Raw genomic sequence first — 23,871 nt, forward strand, 5'->3', positions numbered from 1 at the left:
TTTAAAAAAATATTTTAAAAAATTTTTAATATCATTTACATAACCAAACGGAACAAAATTTGTTTATCAAAGGACTTTTTACATAGAGAAATTTCACCATTATGGCTATAATATCACTTTCGTAGGTTTTACTATTTGATTACAGTTCAACATGTAACTCATCCAATAACATTTTAGCTATCTCTGACGATGGTAATGGGTGTTTTTTTTTAGAGATATAAAACTTTAAATTGGAATAAAACAAAGACGATTTTTTAAATTTACGTGAAATTAACTTTACTTAAAAGATGATCTTTTGGCATGATAATTTAAATATGACATCTGGCGTATGACCCACGGCTGGCTCTGATGTAGTCTAATCTAGAGGTCCAATTTTTCAATGACTAACATCTGTGGATGTATATGGGCAATAACGCGGCGAATGTTATCCTTTAGGCGGTCAAACGTTTCAGGCTTATTGGCGTAGACTAGCGACTTCACATATCCCGACAGAAAATAGTCTGGCCCGAAACGTAAAACTATGTGGTTACCAAACGTTTCTTTCAATAAAACAATTGTGGCACGAGCTGTGTGACATATTGCGCTGTCTTGTTAAAGCCACAGCTCCTGCACATCATCCTGTTTAAACAAGGAATAAAAAAGTCAGTAATCATGGCTCTATAGCAGTCACCATTGACTGTAACCTTCTGATCAACATTGTTTTTAAAGAAGTACGGACCAATGATTCCACTAGCCCATAAAGCCCACCAAACAGTCAGTTTTTCTGGATGTATTGATGTCTCAATATAAACTTAGCCATTCAACTGAAAGTGAGTTTCATCGCTAAACAAAATTCGCTTACGAAAATCAGGATCAACAGCAATTTCGTTTTGGACCCATCCACAGAATCTACGTCTTGCTAGGTGATCGTGTAGCTTTAATTCTTTCACGAGTTGGATTTTAAAAGCAAGAAAACTAAGATCTTTTCGCAAAATCTTCCATAAAGTGGATGGACACATATTCAACTGCTGTTCACGATGACTCGGGTCTTCCCCTATACTACGCTCTACATCAGCAACAACTTCTTCTGTACGCAGTGTGCGACGTCTCTGCTGATGCGTATTATCATTTAGAGTACACGTGGTGTGAAAATGTTCCATGGTTAATCGAATTAATTGCTCTGATGGACGATTATGCTGACAACAAAATGGACGTTGATTTTGAACCATGATTTTTAAAATAAATTTGCACAATTTGAAAGCGTTGTTCAGTCGTTAGTCTATTTAAGCTGAAATGCCAAACCAAACTAACTAAACGTAAATCACTCGACAGCTGTCAGCCGCCAGTTAAAAAAGTGTTGTTAACTTACATTTCTATACCTCTAAAAAAACACCCTCATTTCTATACCTCTATATATATGTTTAACTGTTTTGGATGGGTTGGAGTCAATAAAAGGGCTATTGGTTAACTATTTTTTATCTCAAGCTTTCAATTGTGTTTACAATTATTATCAAGAGCTGCAAATAAAATTAGTTTAGTAAATAAAAATTGCTGCTAATACATCTTAAAAGTAATTAATATAAAAATGTCCTAATCTAATAAATGCTTCTCTGAAATTTTTAGTATAATTTTGAAAACATTTTTTTAATACGTATAAAATATTATATATTATATATATATATATATATATATATATATATATATATATATATATATATATATATATATATATATATATATACGTATATATAATATATAAATATATATTATATATACATTTAAAAATATATATTATATATATTAAAAAAAAAACGTTTTCAAAATTATACTAAAAATTATTTACGTCGATTCCGTAAAAGTTTTCCACTAAAAGCGTCCATACTAAAATCAATTCCATACATCTTTAGGTCAAGGTCAAATAATCATGTTTAAGTATTATACAGCGATTAATTTCATTCAAACGAGTTTTAAATCTTAGGTGTGATAATATTTAATGTTTTAAAATTTATTGGTTACACATTGTTAACCATAATCTGGTATACTATGATATTATGACCTATTTTTGGAACAGTGAAGTTAAATAAATTTTAAATTATTTGTTAATAAACATAAAAATAATCTCATATCTAAAAACAATATTTGTATTTTTCTGTGCTACGAGACTAAATACTAACAAACAATTTTATCTCAGTTTTACATTTTTTGTTTCTATATTGTTATATTTTTATTAAATAGTATGGTAGCAGACTCCAAATATAACAACCAAACCCATAATTTAAATACAGGCGCCTCACCTTTTCGAATGACATCCAACGAAGTAGAGGAGATATTTAAATCGTTAAAAAATAAAAAGGAACCTGGTATAGGAAACATACCTGCCAAACTAATAAAATGCGGCACAGCAAAAATTATATGAAAGCCTAGCCCAAATCCCAGAAGAATAGAAGACATCATTCATATCTACCATCATTTGCCAAGAAAGGCAAAAGAAACGACGGTGACAACTATAGCGGCATCGCTGTGACAAATTCAGTTTGTAGAATTTACAGAAAAGTGATTAAAGGTAGAAGAGAAAATTAATACGACGATATAGAAGCCGAAGAACAAGCGGGATTCAGGCGAGGTAGATCAACTATTAACCATTTATTCTGCCTTGCACAGATTATTAAAAAAAAACAATTACCATTAACCGGGACGTACATTTACTGTATGAAGACTTGAGAAAGGCATATGACAATATCCCACAAAATAAACTATGGGAAGCATTAGATAAAACAAATATAAACATAAGTTTAATACTAACAACGAAACAAATGTATGCCAATTCTAAGGCAAGGGTAAAAATTGAAAACAGCCAATAAAATCATTCCAAATCAGCAAGGGTCTTAAACAAGGCTGTTTTCTCTCAAAAAAAAACTCAACTGTAAGTGTTATTATTTGAGAAATTTGGGTAAAATACTTAGTATGCAACATCTTCTTCTTGTTTATTTTCTAGTATAAAGGACTTTTTCAAGGCCCAAAAGCGTATTGTGACATGTATTGCAGGTGTTCCGTACGGTTGGTGTTGTAAAAGCCTATTTAGGGATTTACATATATTAGCAGTGTATGGAATTTACATTTTGGAATTATTGATACTAATTCATAAGAATCAAAGAACTTTTTTATGTAACAGTGATATTCGGTCACACAAGACAAGAAATAAAAGACAGTGTAGTCGGTTTTTCGATTCCTGCACTTCTGGTTATGTGTTCCAGAGCATTGTTAAAGAGCTGTGGTAACCGTACGCCTCCCTCTGTTACTCCTTTGTCTATTTCAGATGGCTTCGAGTCTTTTGCACAACTATCACCTTACATTATAACTCTTTCAGACACATCCATATCAAATTGACTATTTTTTTTTTTTGAAAGCCAAGTTCTTGCGTCTCTCTCCACAGTCTAACCCTGCATACTCTATCATATGCCTACTTAAAATTTATGAACATCTGATAAAGCTCACGACTAAACCTCCAAAATTTTTTCATGATCTGTTTTATTGTGAATATCTATTCGCATTGATAATCCCAAACGATTTCTTCTGTGTATGTTTTGTTTTTTTCTAGCAAGATGTTTGCAAGGATTTTACGGTAATATTTAGGAGCGTTATTCTCCGGTTGTTATTACATTTTTTTTGTTTCCTAATGGCCACAGAAAGAAAAATACTGAGATTTTGCATGAGGAAGAGCAGAGATTATCCGTCAGCACTCATCCAACAAGCAGCTAACATAACATCAATTAAGAATAGAATCCTTACCCTTAGCAGGAGATATGTAGTCCAGTTCTATAACTGGCTCAAACAATCGTGCCAAACAAATACTTAAAACACCTTGCCATTGCCAAAAGATGTTCCATTCCCTCCTTCCTTCTTTATAATACTGCAAACGAACTTCCTGATAAGTATTTTAATATAGTAGAATCAATCCCCCTAAAATATCGCAGCTAACAGCTGCAAGCCAAAAACGCCAATTAAGAGCCGTTCCTAATATAGCTGGCAACACCTTGAAGTACCTCCCCTTGGTTTGTCTGGATTACAAAAAATTCTTCTTGTGTGCTCATCATCACAATACGCCACCTTCTGAACCCCAACTTTCTAGCACTCTATCACTAAAGTCACCATACGCATATTAAATAATAATAACCGCATAAAAAAAATGGAGCACCTTTCATTGAAGAGGCAAAAGCCCAGACAAGGTAAAAACATGGTCTATCTAAATCATCGCTCATTACTTCTTTGTATATCGGGTATTGGTCTTCTATTTTCGCTGTATGCAATTATGTTTGATAAATTTCTTCTAGATTTGTCGTTTAATAGGTAATAGAAGTATTCCTTCCAGGTTTTTAGAATATCTTTGTCATTATGAAATTAACTGTCCGCTGTCGTTTTTTCGTACAATTTTTTTCTGTTCACTATTTGTATCACAGTATTTTATTCGATACGCTTGTCAAGTTAATTTTATATTTTTCCAAGCAGAGTTTATGTTGTTATAATCTTCTGTCTGTATTAGCACTATTTTTATATCCCATAAAAACACATATCTCAATTAACAAAGAATTTTTAAAAGAATAAAAGACCCAAAAGACACTAAATTCAGATACCATAAATTACTATCGGATATGGCCAAACTGCCAAACATAAAAAAACAGAATAAGTCCCTGATAAACTTCTGAAAAATACAACACCAACGCTTGTTAATAATCTGACAAAACTTTTTAGTAGATCCTTAAACGGAAATAATATATCGATCCTTAAAAAAGAGACCACAGATAATACAGACTACAAGAACTACCGCGGCATCTCAGTTACCAGCACGCTCAGTAAATTACATGGAAAAGTTGTGAAAACCCTAGACCTCAATCGAAAACGAATATGGATCACTTGAGCTCGAATAGCAAGCATGATTTCAAGTTAAACTATCTTGACCACATTTACAGCTTAACCCAACTAAATAAAAAAAATAATGGCTAGGGATAGACCAACTTATTTATTATTTGTAGACTTGTTGAAACCTAATGATACAAGAACCCTATGTAGACTATGGCAAGTGATGGAAAGTTTATCTATTAATATTACACTTGTGAACGCAATACAACAATTCTACAATGATCTTCGATCATAAATAAAGATTAACAACCAGCTCGTCGAGAAGTTTAGGGGAAATAAGTGACTACGGTAGGGCTTCAGTCTTTCTCTAACACTCTTTAAAATCTACCTGAATAAAACATTGAAAAAATCAAAGAGAGCTTGCTCTGGAATTGGTAAACCAATAATCGACAAAAAAACATTTGCTTCATTTCGTGGACGATCAAGTAATCATCGCATAAGACTGGAAAGATCTGCAGTTTATCTTCTTTTTCTTCTTAGCGACATCCATCTCCGCCCATCTCATCTGTTGTCTTTCTCTTAGTCGTCTATCTTTGTAAGGTTTACAGGTGTGCAGTTTATCACAAAGTCAATAATACAGAAATAAAAGGAGGTGTTGGAAAAGATAAATTTTACCTTAGAAGATAGATAGGTAATTTCATCGTGTTCCAAATAGATAGAGAGATAGATATTTGGAGGTTAAGATGAAATAACATTTCAAAACAAAACAAAAACTTTTTTTAAACAGAAAAGATACAGCTATATTACAGTATTTTTAAAAGTGTTGAACTTTATGAATATAAAACCTTCAACTCACTAAAAGAACGAAACAAAAACTCCTTGTTCTGAAAATGGATTTTTGGCGCAGCTCAGCAGGTAGGTTAGGTTAGGTTAAATGATGCACGTAACAAATAATCACCACAAAAAAAAAATAGTGTGATCTTGATCACCCAAGTGATGCTTGCCAATGAAGATGCTTTAGGAAGCGAAAGTACTTTGGCAATATTTAATTAATAAACTGTGCTCGATATGTGCCTTTCATTTGATTCAAGTTAAAATATTAATTGACTTAAATATATTTTCACCTTCATATAGGTTACTGTAATTTAATCCACCATACTATCTATTCACGGTCAATAACAACAAGCGTTCACAAAAATCTTCAATCAGTTGTTTTGTATTCAGCTATTAACACGAAAGAAAATACTGGACCGATAATTTTAACTTCCTGACATAAATGTATTACATAAAGTTCATAGTTTTTATCTTAAGTTCATTTCTAATTATAACGAAATGTGGCGGTTTAAATGTGTTGTTTATGATCACATTTTTTGCACCAAGCCACTTTTTAGTATTTAAACCTTTGGCAGAAGAACTTTCTAGACGAGGTCATAATGTGACAGTGATAGTGAATAGTAAAATTTCCGAATCTGGTTATTATAGAACTATAAGTATAGCTCCAGATTCTCTTAAATCAGGAGACGTTATAACTATGACTTCATTTTCCGGAACGAGACTTGATCATTATAAAAGACCAATAGCTCAGGCTGGGTTTGCAAAAATGAATTGTTTAAGAATGGGTTCAAACAAATTTCAGACCTTTTTAAAAGAGAACAATACATTTGATGTTATTGTAGCTGAAGTGTTCAACACTAACTGTTTCTTTGGATTAATGAAAATATATGACGCTCCCATTGTTGGTAAGTACCAAACGGATGTTTATTGATTAGCTTTAGAGTAGGAGAATTTTAGTTGATATAGTCTGATACATGTTATTGTTTGTTTTTGCCAGCATCAAATCTGCTGTTAGTGTAAACATATTTTCGTAAACACCGCATAATTTTAATTTATTTGGGTGGTTCCCTACAGTTTTTCTGTTTTTATATTAACATTCTGACCTTATAATATCATCATATTATGCCAGCGAGAAGTCACTAAACTAACATTTTATTGTTATGGAGATATTTGAAGTTAAAGATAAAATCTGCACTATAAATCAGGTTTTTAAAATTTTATATCACAAACGGGTTTAAGGTGTATTTACTGCTTTTAGATTTTTTATTAATCTAAAGTTACTAATACTTTGAAGATACAATACTTTTGTACTATACACAATTTTGCATATACAATAATAATAGCTTTTGGTTATAATTATTTATTACAAATAATATACTTATTTCATATTATTATATTTAATACATAATATATCCTAATAAGTTATAATAAAAAAGAATATTAAAAAAGTTCCTCTTCTTCGTGATATTCAACGGCTGACTCGGTTATTGTCTCTAGTATATTCTGGGTTATTGGTAGAGAGAGAGGAACTGCATACCATCCATGCAGTTCCTCTGGTATAATTTCTTTTTTACATAACTTTATTACGTTCATCTTTTTCTGGTCACTAATAGGCAGTTGATTGTAAGATTTTTATAATTTCATTCACACAATTTTCCGACTTCCCCCGCGTACGTTCAGTACAATGTAGGGCTCTGTGTAACTGTACCGAAATTTTATTATGTCTGGATTGACTTTTCTTTATCGCAAAGACTTGATTTGTCAGAGTTAGATGGTGACACAGCCATCTGACTGTGTTACCATTCTCATCTTTCAGACGATTTTTAATTGTACCTTTTTAGAGATCTTTCAGATCCAACATATCAGAAAAATGCAGCTATTTGACATGGTTAAACACTCACTTCATAAAAGAATTAACAGAAACATGCCATTTTTCCCATTCAATGGTACTGTGCATGCTATTAACTTCCATGAAAGACTGTCCGGATTGTAGGTATTTCTGCTCTATGATTTCAGTATGAGTAGTTTGGGTCAAATACAGCAGAAGCGCAGAGATGTGCTGCTTGCGGTCTTGATCCCTACAAGTGTCTGAAAATAATTTAAACTCTTTAATATTCTTTGGAATTGCGCAGCATTAAAGTTGTACCAATGTTATTGCTGCCTCTTCTACCATTCACCTCAGACCACAGCATGTAATATGCTTTATTTGGAAACTGTTACTCATAAACAGTGAAATTATAAAGGCAGAGTTTACGACAGTAATATAAAGGGACTCTTTACCAGACAATATTTGAAGAACACTCTGTCAAGTGTTGCAGACATAAATGTGGGGTCATTTTCAAATCTGATCTTTTCTTTAGCAATTGTGGCCTGTCTTTTTCTTTCTAAGTGGGGTATATTTTTGTTCTAATCCAGTTGTTACAGAATCTTTTTGTTTTGCGACCCTAAGTTTATTACAGAGGATACACTGATCCTTGTTTGGAACGAAAAATGAAAAATTGTAACATTGGCAAAAATTTTTTCTGTACTTTAAATGACTCACAGGAATTTGATTAATATTATTACAGTGGAGAAAGATCTCATTAGAAATCTATATAAGAAAGTATGCTCTGCTCAACTTTCTTTTTTTATTAATTGAAACATTTGCCAAAGGTCTCGCCGGTTATTTTGTTTGTACCATTTTTAAAATCTTTCGGTCTCTTGTAATTAGGAGACCAGTACTTTTTAAAAATTCGGATCCTATCTATTTTAGTAAAATTTTGACCACATTTAAATTTACAAGATTTTTTGATCATTTAGAATAATTTAGAGGGATCAGCTTTTTTACATCCAGAGGAAACTTTCTTTAGAGGTGTATTCTCATCATTACTACCAACACACTTATAGATGTCGCCTGTTTCTTTTATATTAGGTAATTCTTCATACTGCATAGACTCATTACTACTTTCTTGAGATATCACTTTGAACTCGGTCCTTACCTTTAACGGATTCGTCTTCCAAACTCATCGGAACTCATCCAAACAATATTTTTTTATCGAAATAATACGTGTTCACTCACTAACTGCATATGAATAACTGAGAAATGTGAACTGTAAAATCAAACTCAGCAGTGGTTTATTATTCTGGAAAAGGTCACGTTTTTTTTTAGCCCTTTTTCTATCCGAATTGTCGAATAAAGGCCTCTCCCATTTCTCGCCATTCATCCCTGTTGTGTGCTAGGCGTTTCCACATTGGTCCTGCGACTCTTTTGATATCGTCGCTCCAGCGCATTTGAGGTCTTCCTCTTGGTCTCTTCGCATCGTACGGTCGCCAGTTTCCGACTTCTTTGTTCCATCTACCATCCTCGAGACGTTCGTTGTGTCCAGCCCATTTCCATTTTAATTTAGCTGCTTGTTTCGCGGCGTCCTTTATTTTTGTTTTGTTCCGGATTGCTTCGTTCGTTTGCCGATCTATTAGTGAGATACCAAGCATCTGTCGTTCCATGGCTCGCTGAGTTTTTCGAATCTTGTCCATGTTCTTTTTTGTGAATGTCCAGGTTTGAGCTCCGTAAGTGAGAACGGGAAGGATACAAGAATCGAACACTTTGGTTCGAAGGTTTTGGGGTATCTTTTTGTCTTTCAGTATGTGTGAGAGTTTTCCAAATGCGGCCCATCCCATTCTTACTCGTCTACTTATTTCGGTAGTTTGGTTTTCTTTGTTTACCTTGATATTCTGACCCAGATATATGTATTCTTCTACATGTTCCACTTTTGTTCCTTGGATGGTTATCGTCGGTTGATCATCTTTATTCGACATTAGCTTAGTTTTACTCAGATTTATTTTCAGTCCTTTTTTTATGGATTCCGTATGAAGCTCATCGATCATCGTCTTCAGTTCTTTCCAGCTGTCGGCTATTAGTACTACGTCATCTGCATATCTTAGATAGTTTAAATACTTTCCGTTTATCGACAGTCCCTTCGTTTCCCAATTTAGTGATTTAAAGATGTCTTTAAGTGCGGCAGTAAATAGTTTTGGAGATATGGTGTCTCCCTGTCTTACTCCTCGGTTGATTTTTATTGGCCTCGTTTTCATTTCGTTATCCATCGTGACTACCATTTCAGCGTGTTGGTATATATTATGTATTAATATCCTATATCTAGAATCTATTCTGCTGTTGACCAGTGCTTCCTCAATAGCCCATAATTCTATGCTGTCAAAAGCTTTCTCGTAGTCTATAACTGCTAAACAGATTGGTAAATTGTATTCGTTAACTTTTTCTATTAGGACCTTTAGTGTGTAAAGATGGTCACATGTACTGAACCCTTTTCTAAATCCGGTTTGCTCTACTGGTTGATATACATCGAACTTTGTTGTCAATCTATTTGTAAATATTTTTTTGAATGTTTTATATAGTTGTGATAGTAGTGATATTGGACGATAATTTTTCAGATCTGTATTGTCCCCTTTTTTGTGTAATAATATTGTGTTAGCAGTATTCCATTCCCTTGGTATGTTTCCTTCAAATAGGCATTTATTAAAAAGTATTTTTAGGTACCTGATGACTTCTTCTCCTTCTTTCAACATTTCTGCCAGAATTCCATCACTACCCGGTGCTTTATTTTTTTTCAATTCTTTAATTGCATTTTCTATTTCTACTTCGCTTATTTCGGGCATTACTTCAGAATTTACGTTTGTTATTTGTCTTTTCAGATTTTGCTTTGAAGAGTCGGGGGGATCGTTTCTTGAGCGGTATAATTCAGTATAGAAGTTTTCAACTATGTTTGATATCTGAGCTTTGCTTGTTTCTAGTTGGCCTTGTTGATTTTTCATAGTTATAATATTTTTCTTTCCTAATTTCGGTTTGGTATATTTCAGACTTTGATTTTTCTCTATCACTCTTTCTACATGTTCTTGTTGATGTTTTTTAATATCGTCTTTTATCTGTTTTCGTATGGCTCGATTAAGTTCTTTGTATTCTGTGGTATTTCTTTTGTTTAGTGACAGGAGCTCTTTTCGTTGTTTCAGCATATTCTTCGATTCTCCACTTATTTTGGATTTTTTGTTGTTATGAGGGGTTGCTACTTCTGAGCTAGCATTCAATAGTTCTTTTGTTATACCTGAGTTAATTTTATTAACGCTGAGTTGTTCTAGATTCAGTGCTTGGGCGGTTTTTAATTTGCTAGCATATTTTTCTTTATCTACTTTTAGCTTTTCTGTGTCTATTTGTATCGTGTTATTAAAGTTAATTCTACGTTTGCTATACTTAATCCTTAGTTTAGCTCTAACCATTCTGTGATCACTACCCAGAGAGACATTATTTATTACTGTTACATCTTCTACGATACCTTTCTTGTTACACATGATGTAATCGATTTCGTCCCTTGTTTTTCCGTCTGGTGATAACCACGTCCACTTTCTTTGCGGTTTTTTCTTATAAAATGTGTTCATTACGAAATATTTGTTGCTATGTAGGAAGTTAACCAGGGTTTCTCCTCTCTCATTTAGTCGTTGTCCAATCTTAGCGTTGAAATCTCCTATTATAAGTGTGTAAGTGCTGTGATAGTTCGTGTTGGTTTCTATTATTTTCTCGTAGAATTCATCTATCTCTTCATCGGGGTGTGTTGAAGTTGGGGCGTACACTTGAATGATTTTTAGGGTGATTTTCTCGTTTATATTCATCACAATCATTGCAATTCTTTCTGAGATTCCCACATATTGTTCTATTTTATTAGCATGTTTCTTAGAAACCAGAAATCTTACGCCGTTTATACTTTCTTCTTTGTGCCCTTTGTAATACAAGATGTTACCTGATTGCAATGTTATGCGCTCCTCACCTTTCCTTTTTACCTCTGCGAGACCAATTATGTCCCACTTTAGGTCCTTTATTTCTTTTTCTAGCTCATAGATTTTTTCATCTCTGTTTAAGGACCTTACATTGAGTGTTGCTATATTCAAGTTTGTTGTTTTTAGCGATTTCTTGCTTCCCCCAGATTCCATGAAGTTGTCCTTTTTTATAAAGGATTGGGACTTGCCAATACTGTATGATCTACCCACCTGGGGACTTATTCCTATCGTTTTAGAATTCGCCATCATTTTGGGGAGGTTATTAGCCTTAAAACACCGCGCTGGCCAGACGTGTTGGTGAGTGTGTATTCAGCCGTCCATTCTGGATCAGACGCTGTTCGTAGCCGTCCACTCTGGATCAGACGCTACAGTTTGTGATCTTATACTATCCCTAAAATCAAGGGTTGCCAGCTCCGCCATCTTCGCCGTATCGAAAGTATTCTTCGTCGCCTTGGATGCCGTTCTGGACTTCATCCGTGACCCTGGACAAGGGACCCTTAGCAGGTGCTAGCTTCCCGGGTCAAGAAGCTCCTGGAATCTGCGGAGGGCAGGGATTGATTCACTTTCCCTGATAGGACTATCCAATAGAATCCAAGGGACTCCAAAGGAGTTCCTACCCGCTACCCCCTAGCGGGGGTATTTAGCTGCTTAATATTTTCTATATTAACGGGTTAGTGATTTTTTAACACACAAAAATAGCCATTTAGTAAAACATTCAGCAAGTAGTGACTTTTAGAATAGAAATATATAGAATTTCATTCGATCAGCGAAGTTATTGGGTTTTTTCACAAAATCACAAAGTCAGTTAGTGACTTTTCGCTGGGATATGACGATATATACGTCTCGGGTTATTTTTTTTATATTTTATTGTTGTGACTACTTATATATTTTTACCAAGTAGGTATTTGTATAAAAAAGCTTAAAAGAAAGTACGAACACATTTTGTGTAATTGGTATACCTATTTATTATATAATCAAGATGTCCAAAATAAAAATTTTAAAATGTTTTATTAGTGATTCCAGTTTAATTTAAAACATATGAGTAAAATTTTGCCTGTTAAAATAGAAAAAACATGTGGTATAACTTTCTTAAACATTTGCAAAAGCTACGCACAATTTGGTTAAAAAACCTTTGTTTTACATGCAAAATATTAATTAAACTTAAAATCTAATGATATATTATCCATGATTAGGTATTTAAGTGAAAGGCAGCATAAAGAGCCATTAAATTTTTCCGTATGTTTAAATATAAATAATATGGGATTAGAGATTTAATATAAAAGTAAATTGTTTGAAAGATCTATAAAGGTAATAAATGAAGAGCTAGGGTAAAGTGTGCAAATCGCGGTCACCTAAGAAGAAAATTTAATATAAAAAAAGTAAAACTTTGTGAATCAAATTTAAGGCGTCAACCAGTCATTTGGTGTTTTGACTTATTGCAAGACACATTTAATTTAAACAATCAAAAATTTTTGTCTTTGACAGAGACAAAACATAAAAAAGTATCTTTGACCGGTATTGTCAGCATATATGAACAATACCGGTCATAAGTGTAGGTAATGCCAGTCAATTTGTTTGTGTTACTATTAAAATAAAAATTAATACCTATTTAACAATTTTTTTTATTATAAAACGATTAACGAATGTGCCTTAATGGGTAATAATTCAAGTAAATCAGTAAGAAAGGTGAAAAAATATTTTTTATTACAAAACAAAAAAAAAATAACAAAAATATGTGTTTTGTAAAAATGGTTGACAGTCATCGCAGGTATAACCCTGCACAATCCCATCCACTGCACTCTGAATGGGCCCATCTTAAGCAATGGGTACATCTAAACCACATTTCATTGTTTTTGCCAAACTCGCTGCAAACCAGGCATCTATCTTCGTCTGGATTGTCACTTGTTTTCCAGTCTCATTTCTATTTTATCCTTTCTGAGATTTTTGGGTTTTTAATTTAGTTTTTTTTTTTTCTGGAATTTTCTTTACCTCTACCTGTTTTTTTGTGTTCCTTTTCTTCTAACTCTTGTTTAAAAGGAGCAGGAGCAGGATTTTGGCATGCTGTTTTTTTCTGATGTGAAACTAGTAAAAGGTTCCGGAATAGGATCCATTGCTGTTGTTTCAACCTCATTTTTATTTATAGGTGGCAAAGTTTGAGAGAGGTTTGTATTGTAAATTTCGACTGGTATGGCTTTATTGTTATCTTGGACTTCAACAAGCGATTGGTTTTGTAATGTTGTAGCAACTAAGAAATCTTGATCTGTAAATTCTTTTGGGTTGAGTGGAAAAATGCCAGCGCATTTAAAGCCAGATTATCCCTTATTTATGGTCGCTACTGTAGAATATGCTTTATTAAACAGACCAGCAACATTATATCGCGTGATATTTGGCATAAAATGTGTTTTAATAAACAAATTACATTCATTTCAATATTCAGCTTTAAGAAGCCCATAAAAAACATTATCCAAAGATTGGATCTTGTGAGATGAATGCGGTGGAATTGAAAGCATTCTTCTTCTTTAAGTTCCATCTTCTATCGAAGGTTGGAAATCATCATGGCTATGCGAAATATGTTGACTGTCGCTCTAAAAAGTTCTACACTACTGCATTCAAACCATTTCCTTAAGTTTTTAAGCCAGGATATTCTTCGTCTTTCCACATTTCGCTTTCCCCGGATTTTGCCTTGCTTAATAAGTTGTAATAATGAGTATTTTTGCCGTCTCATCACATGTCCTAAGTACTCAAGTTTTCGTCTTTTGATAGTTAATTGATAGTTAATTGAAAGCATAGAAATATGTTTTGCTTTGCAATATTCATAAACTTTTATTAATATGTGGCTGGAATGGTTATCTGTAATTGGAAAAACTGGTGAGGTTTCACTGGGTTTTGAGTATTTGTGGAAGTGTTGCAACCATTCGTAAAATAAACCTACATCAATCCAACCCTTATTTGAACATTTATATAATGCCTCCGGAGGTCCATCTTTTCCTAAAAGAGGTATCAGTCGCTTTCGCTGAAAAATAAACATGGGTTAAATATATCCCCCAGCGGCATTCATGGCACACATAACTGTGATGTTTCTACCCCTCTCTCCACTGGTTGCAAAGCCCATCCTTTTCTGGCCTTTGGATACTAAAATTTTTCCAGGATCCTGAACTGTACTAATTCCCGTCTCATCAGCATTGTATATTTGTGTTGGACGAAATTGATATATTGTCATAAAACTTTCTAATAGCTTAAAAAACAGGTCCACTTCTTCTTTATTAAAAGCTGTTAATCTATTTAGACTCGTGCCTTCTGCTTTGCTTTTGGATACTGTTGGATTCTGCGAAGAAAAATTCGTAACCATTCGACACCAGCTAATCCTAAGCAGACGTTAAAATTATGTTTAATATTATTTCTTTCGGCAAACTCAAATGCTAATTTTCTCAGTTCTTTTGCTGTTACGCCATAAAAAATAGAAGCTAAATATTTTATTTGTGTGGCTATTTCAGCTTCTTGTTCGGCAGAAAATACTAATTTTCTATCTAATGACGCACCTTGAAGATTCTTTCTTGCAATGTCGAAAAAGGGATAGCATATACTTTTGCTGTTTTTCGCACGGTCATTTCACCATTTCGATAAGCTAAAATAGCTTTTTTTCTAAATCCTTTTGACTCCATTTTGCTTTACAAGTCGTTCTTTTTCGATTCCTTTTCATCTGAAATATAAAAACTCCCTAATTAATAGTCAGCATAAGGGTAATTACGGTCAAATGACCGGCATTGCCTCCTGTTGACATTTTTTTTCTTAGAAATTTTTTCTTAGGCGGCTAACATCATTATAATCAATTGTAACCAATTTTAGGATCTACAAGTGAATCAAAATGAATTAAGACCTTATATTACTCATCATAAAAATAAGATCGAAAACAGGTTAATAATATTTCTATAACAATGGTATGCGCCAACTCAACGCTCGTCGGCAATCTGAATACAGAGTAGTGTAGCGATACGTTGACAGATATAGTTGACATTTTATTTAGTTCAACCTACAGTTGCTACTAGTTGTATTTACAGTGCAGCTTAAGTACCGCATATGAAGAAACATAGAAATAATCTTATCTCTATTGTGTGCCTTACACCCTATAACCTACAACCCTTATAGTTGCACTTTTTATTGATTTCTGAGTCAAAATCAATGTGAACTATGTTCTTCTTTTTATTTTAGTGCCTATTCATTTCGAATATTGGCGTTCATTCTGGCTATAATTATTTTATTAACTGATGCTTTAAATAGATTAGTTGTTGTTGTGGAGAACTCAGCTTTTTTAACCATGATATTCTTCTTCTCCCAATTCCCCGCTTTTCGAATACTTTGCCTTAAAGGATTATATTCAGTAATCTGTATTTAGTGTCGTTTCTCATTAGATGTCCTAGATATTCTAACTTTCTTCTTTTAATGGTATACATCACCTTTCTTTCTTTTCCCATTCTTCGTAGTACAGTCTCGTTGGTTATCTTGACCGTCCATGATACCCTTAGGATTCTTCTGTATAGCCACATCCCGAAGGCTTTAAGTTTTTCCTCCATCACTTCAGTGAGTGTCCAGGGTTTAACTGCGTAGTATAATATCGAGAAGATATAACATCGTAAGAGCCTTACTTTTATCTCCAGATTAAGGTTGTGACTTTTGGCCATGTTGTTGAATACATTCCTAGCCTTGTCCATTCTACATTTTACTGCTTGTGAGTGATCCCATTGTTCGTTTACTATTGTTCCAACATAGGTAAACTGTTTTACTTGGTCCACTGATGTATTCTTGATAAGCAGTTGGGCGTCTCTAATTTTATTTTTGTTGATGACCATACATTTAGTTTTTCATATGTTTACTTGTAGTCCAAATCTTTGACTTACTTCATTAACTTTGTTTATGAGTTGCTGTAAACCGTTTAAACTGTCTGTAAAAATAACGATATCGTCTGCATAGCGGATGTTGTTTAGACGTTCTTCATTTAAAAGGATTTCATGTTCGCAATTTTCCAAGGCTTCACTAAATATTTCCTCTGAATATAGGTTGAATAATATAGGTAGTAAACAAAATAAGAGCAACAGAGATGAAATTCCTAAGGAGAAGCTGCAGAGTAACAAGAAGAGACAGAATAAATAACATGGAGATTAAGAGGAGTATGGGAATGAACTCCGACATAATAGACTACATCGAACAAAAGAGATTAACATGGTACGGACATGTCAGAAGAGCAGACCAAAATCACTGGATAAATAGAATAACAGAGTGGAGCCCGATAGGAAGAAGAAAGAGAGGCAGACCCCGAAGATCTTTCAGAGATGAGGTGGACGAAGCAATGAGTAGAAGAAACCTACAGGAAGGGGACTGGCTAAACAGGAAAAATTGAAGAAAACGGTTGAGTGAAGGAATACAGTGAAAACTGTGGAAATCCTTGTATATATATACTATAGGTGAAAGTATACATCCTTGTTTAACGCCTTGCAAAATCTGGATCGCTTCCGTCGCTTTATCTCCTAGATTTGTTCTTATTGTGGCTGATTGGTTCCAGTCAATTTTGTATTATACGCCGGTCTTTATTATCTATTTGGCCTTTTTTTAGAACATCCATCATTTTTCGGTATTGAACTGTGGCAAATGCTTTTTGGTAGTCCACAAAGCAGGTGTAGATATTGCAAGTCATATGTCTGCATCTTTGGAATAATACCTGTAGTCTAAACAGTGCATATCTCGTACCTACGCCTTTCATGCATCCGTGTGTCTTGTATTCTCTCTTCGCATATCTTGTATATTCTGTGAACTATGTATTGCAGCTATAAGGTCTAATTTAGATAGAAAAAAACTTTTATGTAATGATTATTATAAATTAAATTCCACATATTATTGCTACATATTAACTAGTTTTATAAAACGTTTCTGTAAAACAATAATAGTATTACAATAACATATAAATATAATTTGTATATTTACAACAGTACATCTGCATTTACAATTGCACAAAAAGTGAAGTTAGAATATTAGAATGTCAAAAAATTATTGTTGAAATAATTACTTAAACTAGTTTTTAGTACAGATAAACTCTGTGAATATATAAATTGGTGTAAGAAATATAAAATGTATAAATTGGGATTATATTATTGCTCAAAAAGTACATAATGAGCTAGTGAAATGTTTGTACTGTTCAACTTATGTGTTTGTAAAAATATTTAAAATTTGAACTGTTGAAAAATCTATTTGTATAATATATAAACCCTACGATAACGTTATTTATATAAATAATTAATATACAGACAGTATTTACGATTAATTCCAAGATTTTGATTTTATTACTGCAGTTTTATAACTGTTTTCAATGGTCTAAATCTTATGGTGATGATATAATAATCTATAGAGGGCAATACCTGTTCAATTGCACGAAACGAATAAGTTTTAAATCACACTACTTTTGTAAACCTATTTTACAATATTTAATATAAAATGGTTAATCATTAAATTATTTAATTGTACAACAAAATATATTTTTGTTGGAGCAGGAATTTGGGTTCTTATCATATAGTGATTTGATGATTCCCTTTTCAATATTTATATTTTGGTTTGAGTGACAATTTAAACATCTGTTAGTACGACTTGATTTTCTGTAAACTTTGGTTACATGTCCTATATCCTAATTTGTGATTAACCCTAATAACCCTGACGTTCTATATGTAGGACGCTAATTTCAATAATTTTTGAACACGGCCCTGTTTAAATTTGATAACGCCGTCTATCACAAAATGTTACTCAAGGACAAATCGTCCCATTGTTGTTTAGTTTGTTCCTATCGCTTGAAACGTCTACTTGTGGTGCGGTTGTAAAAAACGTAAAATATAGCTGAGCATGGAATCAGATTTGCAAGGTAAGAAATGAATATTAAACTTTTGATAAAATATACTTTTTTATGATGTTATTTGTATATAAGTGTTCATTTTTCCAAATCGTGAAATAATTTTATCCAAAATATTTGCCAGGTGGTGATAAATTTGACCGTCCTACATGTAGGATGTCAGGATTATGTACTATTATGGCATGAAAATTATAATTTTGAGTAATTATTGTAATCATTGGATTTCTTTGTTTATTTTACTTAGTATTTAGCCCAAAACAATTTGTTGATAGTGTTATGAACATACTGCTTTTATTGTTTCAGGGGTTTTTCTTTACATGAGGCCTTGGAGATGTTAGAAGAAGATGAATTTCCTCATTCTCAAGCTAATATAGTTCTCTTACCTCCGGAAGATGCCGCTGAAACAGATGAGGATTCTGGTGATGAAGAAAACGTGTCTCCGGATAATTTGCCTTCAAATATGTTGAGAACAGTAGCTGAAATCCATGTACCTCGTTCGGTTGACTCAGACTCGGATGATGATATTCCATTATCAAATTCTGTTAAATCTGAGAAAGTTTTGAAAATTCCACGGCAATACCACTGGTCTGAAGTAGCAACCACCTCAGAGGAAGCAGAAATACTTGATTGGTCAAAGGATAATGATCTCAATATTGATACAAAAGATACTCCCATAGACTGGTTCATGAAGTTGTTCGATGAAGAAATTTTTGATTTACTGGTTGTCGAATCCAATAGATATGCAAGTATGAAAAATAAGAAAAATAAGCCTATATGTATCGAAGAAATCAAAGCATTCGTAGGAATTCTTATTCTTAGTGGTTATGCTCAATACCCAAGGAAGAAGATGTATTGGGAAAAGGATAGAGACGTCTGTAATTCCTTAGTTTCTGGGGCACTTGCTAGGGATAGGTTTGATTTTATAATGAGCGTTCTGCATATAGCCGATAATAATAATTTGGATCATTATGATAAATTCAGTAAAGTTAGACCTCTCTTTAGGTTACTAAATCAAAATTTTTTAAAACATGCAGTTTTAGAAGAGAACCACAGTGTTGATGAAGCCATGGTTCCTTATTTCGGGCGTCACGGCTGTAAACAGTTTATAAAGGGTAAACCGATAAGATGGGGATATAAACTTTGGGTTGGATGTAACAAAAATGGGTACGTAACGTGGTTTGAGCCATACTAGGGAGCATCAACACACGTATCGCCTAAATACAAGGATTTTGGTGTCGGTGTAGGTGTGGTACTCAGTTATGTTGACATTCTTAGATCAAAGTGGGAGCTGAAAAAATTTCATTTATTTTTTGATAATTTTTTTAGTACAATGCCTTTATTTGAAATGCTGACAGAAAAAAATATTAGAGGAACAGGAACCATAAGAAGTAACAGAATACCAAAAAATCCGCTGAAATCGGCAAAGGAGTTACAAAAAGACAAAAGAGGTTCGTACGATGCTAAGTTTGACGGTAATAAGAAATTGACAATTGTCAGCTGGCACGATAATAGTGTTGTATCGCTCTGCTCGAACGCAGTTGGTACGAATCCTATTCATCAAGTAAAGCGATATTCGCGACAAGAAAAAAAAAACGATACTTGTTCCTCAACCATTTATGGTAAAATTATATAATCGAAATATGGGCGGCGTAGATCGATGCGATTAAAACGTAAGTTTATATAGAACTGGTATTAGAGGAAAAAAGTGGTACTTCTGTTTGTTTACTCACTGTATCGATTTGGCTATACAGAATGCTTGGCAACTACATCGAAGCAATCAGGGCACTTTGGATCAATTAGCTTTTCGACGACGCATTGCAACTTCACTTCTTCAGCTTTATACAAAAGCGACTTCATCTTCTTGTGGACGGCCAAGTCGAAGAGGAAAAACCGATTCTCGTTTCGATGGAATGCATCATTATGTGATTGATCAAGAAAAACAAACTAGATGTCGCTACTGCCATAAAAAAATAACTACAAGATGTCAAAAATGTGATGTTGGTATCCATGTACGCTACTTTGTGAGTTACCACACAAATGGTAGTGCTTGATCCTGACGTCCTAGATGTAGGACGCTAATTTCTTTTTGTGTACATTGCGATTTTTTGCAATATTATTACAGTAATGTATTCAAGTGTTCCAAATAAAACATATTAATAACAAAAAATTGCAGTTTTAATACTATTTCTTATGTCAGGATTATCTGGGTTAACACATCCGGAAAAGGTATTGAGTTGTTGATATATTTTTCCATGGTGAATTTGATTGACTCTTATTTAGAGTTGATGTCAGTCAAAAGTACATTCAGTGCTTCTGATGCATGGGACTAAATTTTGCTTGTACAGTTCCTGCTCCATTCATTAGACTCACTTAGCAAATTCTAGTTTTTTGTGTTTATAATCAATTATAAATATAACTGTGTTAGCTATAAGTAAGAAATATATCACAAATGATAGTAGAAACCTTTTTGCATATTTCTTGAACAAAAACAACGTAAATTATTACAATATTTCACTATAACAATATTTTTTTAAGCCACCCTTGGCTTTAAGCAGTGCAGCCACTTTCCTAGGCATGCTGTTTATGCATTTTCCTGCGATTTCTTTTAAATTTTCGGTATGACTCCAATGAAAAATAATTTTTTTTCCATCAACTAAAACTTGTTGGTAATTTTTTCTATGGGTAACTCGCTCTCTTTTTAGGCTTTTTCAATGTGGTTCATGTCTGATAAGCTACTGGGCCAGGGTAAGAGCAGAATTTCTTGTTCTAACAAAAATATTTTAATACTTTTAGCCATATGGCAAGGTGCTCCATTCTGCATAAATGACTATTAACAAACCCTTCGTTCGATTGGTGGAACCAATCGTGTCTGCAGAACACTTTTATATTGGTCTTGTTGTATGCTTACTTCTGCGACATACAAACGTCCCGTACCTTTGCCATTAATCACCAACCATATTATTATTGAGTTGAAATGTTTAATTGTATTAATTACATACCCCTTTTCATATTTTTCCCTGAACGTCTTCGGACAAACTGGGCCTTGTCATCCATAATTTGAAATGTGCCTTCATCGCTGAAGAAAACCTGTGAATGTGAATAATAATTATAAAGTGCGAAAATAAAATGATTTGTAATACTTTACCTTACGCCAATCATCAACAGACCAGTCTATATGGATCTTGGCCCAAGCTAAGCGTTTTTTGAGCGTTTGTGGTGTTAGTTTTGGCTTCTTAATAGGTCTGCAACATTTAAAGCCCATGCCATACAAATGTCGGTATACGGTGGCACCGATACTGAGCATCCTGCTTCTTCCAATCTATTTCTTAAATCTCTATGGGTGGCCCTTCTGTGTATTACAGCTAAATTTTTTAAAATTCGTTGCACCCTGAAGGTGACTGAAGCTTTTTTGCAACACCGGTTCTTCCGAACTGACGTCACAGGTCGCTTCTCTTTGAGTTTTTGACTCAATCTCCTCACTGACGACTGGGATATACCACATTTTCGTGCTATCACTCTCTCTGCCTGTGCGGTATTCTCTAATCGAGCATTAATGGACGAGATTTTCTCAACACAAAGATCTTTATATTTACCTATCTAAATCCAAGAATACCAACCAATCCAAGAATAATTGTCTTGTTTTATGTTTAGGAATTAACCAAAATCAAAAGTAACATTATTATATCACAATGCCAATACTTACTAATGCAAATTTTAAATAAACTGACCACAAATCTATGTTTTAAGTAAAAAAACTCAAAATGTAAAACAATTAGTTACTTCACACTTTGAACACATTCTACTGTCATCTGTAAATTTTTGACAATTCTAAGAAAAATTTATACCATTTTCTACGTAACTATGTATCCAATAGTTATGCAACCCATTTAACACCTTAGTATTCAAGTGAATATACTTTCAGTGCGATTGAAAACAAAAAAATATTTATGGTGAGTTTAATAAACTGAGCAAGGACTGTAGTTTGCTTTAACGAGAAACTTTGCCCCTGCAAATTGGTCTGTGGTAAATTTTTAAAACTCCATATAGTGTTCTGTATATTTTATTCTCCATTGAATTGGTTGGGTTCCTTTGTAGGTTGGTGTACTTAAACAAAAGAATTTAATGACCGGAAATTAACCAGGACATATTTTTAGACAAATACGTTGCCAAAATAAGTTTATTTATCATCGTTTGCGAGTTATAAATTTTTATTACTTTTCTTAAACCCAAAAGTGACTATGTCTAATCTATTGCAGTTTTTTCGACTGAAGACTAGGCAGATGGACGGACGCACAAAAAGGCAAATATGATCTATACAATTGAAATTTTATTTCTGCATTATTATTTCGATCCAATATGTTACGAAATATTTACCAGAAAGATAAAAGAAATAGGAAAAGATAATGTAGATAATGTATTGTTAATAGAGAAAGGAAACTATATAAATGGTTATGATATTTTCTAGAATTATAAAATTGAAATGCTCAATATTGGATTTATAGAAATGCAAACGAAAAAATAAATGGATGCGATAATGAAACGTCTGCAAAAATTTTGAAATAAGGTGAATCAACATTTTAGAACAGAATAGAGTATGTAATAAAACACATTATGGAGAGAAGTACTATGAATGTTCGAAGAGAATTTCACTTATAATTTTTATACACAAAAAAGCACAATCCTCTCACAATTCACAAACGAACACAATAATAGGTTCGTAATAGGCATCTCTCTCTACGTCCAAAAGGGTTTCGATCCATACACAAAAAAGCACAATTATCTCACAATCCATAAAAAAACACAATAGGTTCGCCATATGTATCTTTATATACGTTGAAAAGGCTTTCGATAAAGTCTGACATGCCGAACTGGTCAAAAGACTTCACCGCATTTGACTGCCTATGTCATTCATCGAAATCATCAATTCCTATCTCTCCAATGAGTAATCCACTAACTGGAGTCCAACAGTGCTCAATTTTAGCTCCTACATTATACACAATATTTAATAGTGACATCCCGCACCTCATGCACAGGTCAGAAACAATTTTTCTATGCCGATGACAATGCAATACTTACTGCAGGTACCCTTAGGGGGCGCAGAGATACACAAATTCAACTAAACAAAATAGTGGGATCGTGCAACAAATAGAGGGTCACTCTAAACCCCACTAAAACTCAAGTAATCCTATTTAGATCTCCATAGAGATGAACGAATGAGAGGAACAGGATAACTCTCTTAAGAGAAAATCTCGAATACAGGCCGTGGGTGTCCTACTTACGAGTTTTTTTTTTTTAGTTTGATCGCGTTGGCCGAGCCAGTTAGCCAGACAAATACTTAAGAGTTCATTTTTAATAATTTCCTCAATTGAGACACTGCTTATTACTATTTAACTGGGAATAAGCCACAATTAAAGGTTAAAATACGTTTATTGACGTTTCAATTTCCACTTCGGAAATCGTTCTCAAAATACAAACATTATATACAATAT

The 23,871-nt window shown here is 33.4% G+C and overlaps 1 protein-coding gene across 1 annotated transcript in view; it reads left to right on the forward strand.

The window, feature by feature from the left end:
* LOC140438617 (uncharacterized) overlaps positions 1-23,871 on the forward strand; it is an 87,941-nt gene that overhangs the window by 14,583 nt on the left and 49,487 nt on the right. The window contains exons 7-9 of the mRNA XM_072528278.1: positions 11,620-11,790; positions 18,686-19,546; positions 19,709-19,943. Of these exons, the coding sequence (XP_072384379.1) occupies positions 11,620-11,790; positions 18,686-19,546; positions 19,709-19,943 (1,267 nt within the window). The remainder of the gene's footprint in view (positions 1-11,619; positions 11,791-18,685; positions 19,547-19,708; positions 19,944-23,871) is intronic.

The sequence above is a fragment of the Diabrotica undecimpunctata genome, chromosome 4 (genome assembly GCF_040954645.1).
Source record: "Diabrotica undecimpunctata isolate CICGRU chromosome 4, icDiaUnde3, whole genome shotgun sequence".
Classification (NCBI taxonomy): Eukaryota; Metazoa; Arthropoda; class Insecta; order Coleoptera; family Chrysomelidae; genus Diabrotica; species Diabrotica undecimpunctata.